General features: G+C 50.2%; 1 protein-coding gene across 1 annotated transcript in view; it reads left to right on the forward strand.

Moving 5' to 3' along the window:
* Positions 1-5,680, forward strand: part of TUB (TUB bipartite transcription factor) — a 65,615-nt gene extending 59,935 nt beyond the window's left edge. Inside the window, 2 exon segments of the mRNA XM_070491011.1 lie at positions 215-386; positions 879-5,680. Coding sequence (XP_070347112.1) covers positions 215-386; positions 879-1,012 — 306 coding nt within the window. The 3' untranslated portion in view covers positions 1,013-5,680.
* Positions 5,681-6,000: the final 320 nt, after the last annotated feature.

Below are 6,000 nucleotides of genomic sequence, written 5' to 3' on the forward strand. Positions count from 1 at the left end.
GTCTCTACCCCCACCCGCTTCCCCCTCATCCCAGTCTTCACACGAGCTCCTAAGGGCAGAGCCCAAGCTGGTGTGTATATGTGTAGGAGACACAGTGTGAGAAGCCCTGGAGGTCTAGGGAAATCTAACGACCCCCACCCCTGGGGCAGATCCCTCTTTGGGGTGGTCATGGTGTCAAGGCCTGGGCCGGGCTTATGTGAGGCTGCTCTCCCAGGAGCATGAAACACTGCTAGCACGCTGGCAGAATAAAAACACGGAGAGTATCATCGAGCTGCAAAACAAGACACCTGTCTGGAACGATGACACACAGTCCTACGTACTCAACTTCCATGGGCGCGTCACACAGGCCTCCGTGAAGAACTTCCAGATCATCCATGGCAATGACCGTGAGTGTCTCTGCCCTTACTCATTACTGTCCACATGATAGATACCTGGGGCCCTTAGCTCACGGTTAAGCTCACCTAGCTGTGCCCATATAGACCACAGCTTAAGGACGTGGGTCATACAGCTAGGTGAGACGTAAAGAACTTTCTAACCATGACTGGGAGGCCCTGGATGAAGTCCTTTGGAGCCCCGACCCTGGATCCTGTGCACTCAACAGGGTGTCAGGTGTGGGGAGTCCACCTTTTGAATGGACTTTTTCTCTTCTTCCCTGTCTTCTGGTGTTTGTATATATATCTTTCTCCTTTGTCGCCTGCTTCCTCTCTCCTGCCTTTTCTTGCACTGCGTCTGTCTCTCTCCCCTTTGGGATTTCTTTGACATCTCTGCATCTCACTTTCTCTTCCTTCTTGTGGTTTGGATGTCTGTCTGTCCTTCTCCATCTCCACCATCCCTGCTCTGTCCTGTCTTTCTCTGTCCCCGCCTGTGCCTGGCTCCAGCGGACTACATCGTGATGCAGTTTGGCCGGGTAGCAGAGGATGTGTTCACCATGGATTACAACTACCCATTGTGTGCGCTGCAGGCCTTTGCCATCGCCCTGTCCAGCTTCGACAGCAAGCTGGCCTGCGAGTAGAGGCCTCCTCATGCCCTTTGGGGTTCTCAGCCTGGAGTGGAGCTGCCTGCCTGCCTGTGGAGACAGCCTTGCCTACCCTCTGTACATAGGCCTCCTGCCAGATGAACCTTTGGCTCAGTGGGCTCCCTGGCCAAGCCAGCCAAGAATTGGCTCCTCTGCCTCCACCATTGAGGCAGAGAAGTGGGGGTGTGTGTGAAGGGACCAGAGGGAATTCTTTCTGTGCCCCAAGATCCACACACACCCCCACTCTTGGGTTAGTATCCTGCTGCAATCATGTTTGCCAAGCTAGGCAGCTGCCTCAGCTGGGAAGGCGGGAAGGGGTGTAGCGGGAGAGGAAGCACAACGCAGGGCTGCTGTGGCCCAGCCATCCACTCAGCCCAGGAGTCAGATGACAGCGGTCCCCAACAGTGAAGGACACATGAGTATGTGTGTGTTAAAGTATGTGTAGGGCACACTGACTTTACATAGCAAAGAGTTTGGTAGCCTAGCCTGGCCCCTACAACTACAGAAAGTCCTCCGACTTGAGATGGCTTCAGCCAGGCCTGAGAGAAACTACAGGTTGGGGCAAGGTGAGTGGCAGGACCTTGTCAGGATTGCAGGGACCTGGTTGTGGCTCTGGGAAGTGGCTGTTGGCCTGGGGTTCTAGCTTATTTGATTTCTCTAGGTTTTCTCTGTGCAGGGGTGGCAGGAGGCTGACCCTCAAGGCCAGATGTCTTAGAGGATGGGGCACACAGGCCACAGGCTCAGCATGCAGGAGGTGTCTGGAACAGGTTCCCTCATCAGGCCTGTCCTGGGAGCCCTGTCAACTGCCCCTGGAGCTCTCTGCTGAGCAGCCCCTGTACAACCCCCAGGAAATGTGGACAGGGCCTAGGTCACCAGCCCCACACTGCACATAGGTAGGCATGCCTGGGGCTCTGGCTGGCAGGGCACCAGTCCTAAGCCCTGGCATGCTCCAGGAAAAACTTCTAGCTCCAGGTGCTCTTGCCTGTGCTTCAGCTCCCACTGAGTCAGCCCAAGTCATAGTTGCTGAGGGCTTCTCTGTGTGGTTCTTCTTGGGTGGGAATGGGACAGGAGGAGGAAAGCAGGGAGTATTTTAGAATCACAAGAGATGAGAGGTGGCAGGACCCTTAGAGATCAACTAGTACACACTGGTCACTTTAGGTGACCCACACTCAGAAAATGGGACTTGCCCTGGGTCACGTGGCTGGTTAGTGGCAGAGTTCAGAACTTCAGCGCCCTTGATTTCTTTGTTCCCACCATCCCCTACAAAATTGCTATCTCCTGCTCTCTGGCCTCTCTGGGGCCCATTCCATGGGCCCTTGCCCTTTTGCCTGATTCCAGAGACTAAAAAACATCAGAGTTGATGTATGACATTGAAACCATTTCAGTAGGAAATTGGGCAGTTCCCTGCTGCTGAAAGCTGTCTGGCTCCTCCCTGACAGGCTTAGTAGGGCTGCTGCCCATTTCTCCATCTAGGTGTGATAGGTAGGTGGGGTGTGAGTGCTCCATGGCTGGGCCTGGTCTCTCCCTCCACCTGCATCCTTCTCCTTGGATGGCACCATTTACCCTGCAGACCTGGGACCTCTAAGCTCTTGCCTATTTGTCGTTTATCCTGGCAGAGACTACTTGCCTAAATGGAGATCAGAAATCAGTGGGAAGCAAGCAGGACTTGTTCCTTACTTCAGAGTAGATGTGGTTGGAAAGGCTATGTAGAAATTGATTTTTTGAAAAAATAAAAGTCATATTTTAGACATGTTAGGTGAGGTGAGTGAGGTCAAGGAGTTCTTTTGACCTAAGTGGAAGTAACACACTCTCCTTGTAGGCTAGGGTTTCCTATGTTGAGTGCTTAAAGCAAGGCAGACCTGTTCTGGCCTGGATCTTCCCTCAACTTGGGCATACATCTCTGTGAGAGGCCCCTCCAATGATCTCATTTTTGTTAACATGGTCTAGTTTCTAGACAGCTCTTGATTTGGGGCCTTTTCGAGGGCACTAGAACTTTTTGTACTGGAGCTGGCCCCTTTTCAATGACATACTGTGGTGCCATCCTCCTTTCCACGGTCCCAGTTTGGTTCTTCTTTTCCTGACTTTGAGAAGAGACCTGCTGACATTTAGGATGATGGAAACTAGATGATCTCTAAAGTCTGGTCAAGCTGTTTCTCTGCATCTACAATTCTAAGGTAGAACAGGCTTATTTTGGATCCTGGTGGCAGAATGGAAAAAACAGAAGCACAATGGAAAGCTTGTGTCCCCTGCTTTCTCCTCTGGTACACAGGAGAGGGCGTTGGCTGCATATTTTCGTACGTTCAGAAACATGGGCTGAGCTTTCCGGTCTAGGTGTGGGGAAGGTCACCTCAGCAACAAAACCCTCTGTTGGGCACTGAGTGACAAGCAAGAGCAGTTGAGTCACCTGCTCGAGACCCAGCCTCACAAGGTCTGTTTTTAGGACCCCATTCCCGGTGATGCTGGTTTTCCTTGACCACTGGCCTCAGAGCCATGGGCCCAAAGACTCATAAAGCTGCCAGGGCCCCTGGAGACCACCTGGGCTCAGCCTCTCCCACAGTAAGAGTTCTTGCCCGTCACAGCCTCTACCCAGCTGGTCCTTGGTTGGGCAGGGAACTTGATGATGGAATGAGCAGTCCCTAAGGGTGTCGGGCAGCTGGAACCTTAGGCAGCTCCTCTGTAACTGCTCCCGATTCTCTAACAACTCCTGGGGCCACACCCCAAAACTCTACACCCTCTGCCCCAAAACAGTTCTTCTGCAGAGCAGTGAAGTTCACTTCCCCAACTCCTGCAATTCTAGCTTTTCTTTCCTTCTGGCTCCAAGGTGCTCTGTGTCTCTGTGTGTGTCTGTGTGTGTGTGTATTTGGGGAAAAGGGCAATCTGGAAACAATCAACTGAGGTTTCTTATTATGATCATGTTGCTAAGGATGAGTAGGAAAGGAATAAGGATGTAGTTGTGATCACCTGTGGATTTTGTTGGTGCATTTCATGTTCTTCGATCAGAAAGTACGCCTGGGAAAGGACCAGCTCGCTCTCTCAAGGTTCTGATTGGGAGGACACCATCCAGGAAAGGGGTTAGTTTTCCAGTTCCCATTCTGCACTATCTGAAGGAATTGGTGTTTTGCATGCATGCTTTTGGATGGATTTGAACATATTCTAGTGAATGTGCCTTAAAAATCATGACACTAGTTCAGAAGGAGTGTGTAAGGTCCAGACCATGCTGAGGACAGGGGTTGGAAGCCAGGGAGTGTGATAATCACAGGCTAGAAGAGAACCTTTGGAGCCGCCTCCTTCAGTGACAAGAAGGGTGATGACGTTGTAGAAGCTTCATGCTGGAAAGAGTGGAGCATTTACCTCTAAATAAATTTACCATTTATTTAGAAGCAGTTCTAAATTTAACAAGCAACAGTGATTTCAAACCAAGAGGTCCACGCTTTCCTCACAGCGGGGTCTGCAGTGAGGAGAGGTGCTGGGCCGGCCGTGTCCGTGGTTCTGTTAAGGAAGCACAAATCCCATCTCTGAGATGGAGTCCCTGGTTCTCCCTTCTGCATGAACACTGGCCTTCCCCTCTCTAATCCCTCATCCCAGCCGAGAGATCCCTGCGGCCTCGGGATGCCAGATGGCCTCAGAGCACACTTTTCCAGATAGATGAGTGAGTGCTTTCTTGTGGTGCCCAGCACTGAGTAGGGCCTGATTCCCCTGCACTTGGCACCCAGAGTTGGGAGCCTTCACTGCCCTGGGCCCTGGCTTGTAGAACTGTAGCAGCCCCCAGGAATAGGCCAAGGGACAGGCTCTTGTTTGAGCTTATTGGTCACCTGTTCTTCCGTACCTCCCGTTTGCAATTTTCTGTCATCTCAGGGTATGGGGGAAAGGCATAGCAGAAGTATTGGGACAGGTCTGGTTATGGAACTTTTCAAACAGGGTGAGAGGCAAGTTAGTCTTACCAAAAGCACTATTGCACTTAGTAGCTATGTGACTTTGAGCAAACCACATCGTTTTTCTGGGTCTGTCTTTCATACAAAATGAGGTTGGACTGTCAAAGCTTTGCAGTAGGATTCAGGGTGAATGAAAGTTGATCCTTGCTTTCATCACTACCTTTTCTAGCTCATCACTGTGCCTTTTTTCTTCCCTAAGAAAGACATCACACCCCTTCCCTCTTCTGCCCTACTGTCCCTCCCCCTTCCCGCATCAAGGTCCAGGCAGAGCTGGAGATTAGGCTGAGATCCAGAATTTCCTAGAGTAACCTAGAGTGGCTTAGAAAGGGAAGCCCGACTCTGGCCTCTTTAATCCTGCATTTGGTGACAAAGGGGGCTTGGTCAGGATGGGTGACACTTCTCTTGCTGGGAGCATACATTTAGCCAGTTTTCATAATGCCTAGAATGTGTATGTCTATTTGCACAAGATTGTCTTTTCCTATTTTGGAGTGATCAGACATTTTATTTTTGTTCAAAATTATCTGGAGTTTTAGATGAACTTGCAAAACTGCGCTTTTATTAAGTGACTTTTTTGAATAAACTCTTTGGTATTCTGGAGCAAATGTATTTATTTACTGGTATGTGCAATGACAAAGTTGGTATTTTCCCATGTTGACATTATGTATGTTGTAGAACTTAGTGTTTGTCTAAGTACAGACCGTATATCAACTAATTAAACGAACTGTTTCAACACTGTGGTGTACTTTTTTTCCCCATAAAAAGAGAAAAAAACACATTTCTTACCTAGAAGGTTTTTTTCCTACACCATTCATTCCTTCTGTCCTAAGATTCTCAGGGTGGGTGAGAGGGTGGTGGTAACAAGGGGATCACAGCTTGTTTACAGTGACACGTGTGCTGAAACTGTCCTCCCTCTGGCCAGGTTCTTGATGTCGAAGGATGGTCAGAACCACATGCAGAGGCTGGGAAGGGCTGGAAGGATGGGCAGGATACAAGGTACTTAAGTCTGAGCAATCCTCTGCAGGGTCAGCTGTGCCAACTGGAAGAATGGGTTGT

The sequence above is a fragment of the Equus asinus genome, chromosome 20 (assembly GCF_041296235.1).
Source record: "Equus asinus isolate D_3611 breed Donkey chromosome 20, EquAss-T2T_v2, whole genome shotgun sequence".
NCBI lineage: Eukaryota > Metazoa > Chordata > Mammalia > Perissodactyla > Equidae > Equus > Equus asinus.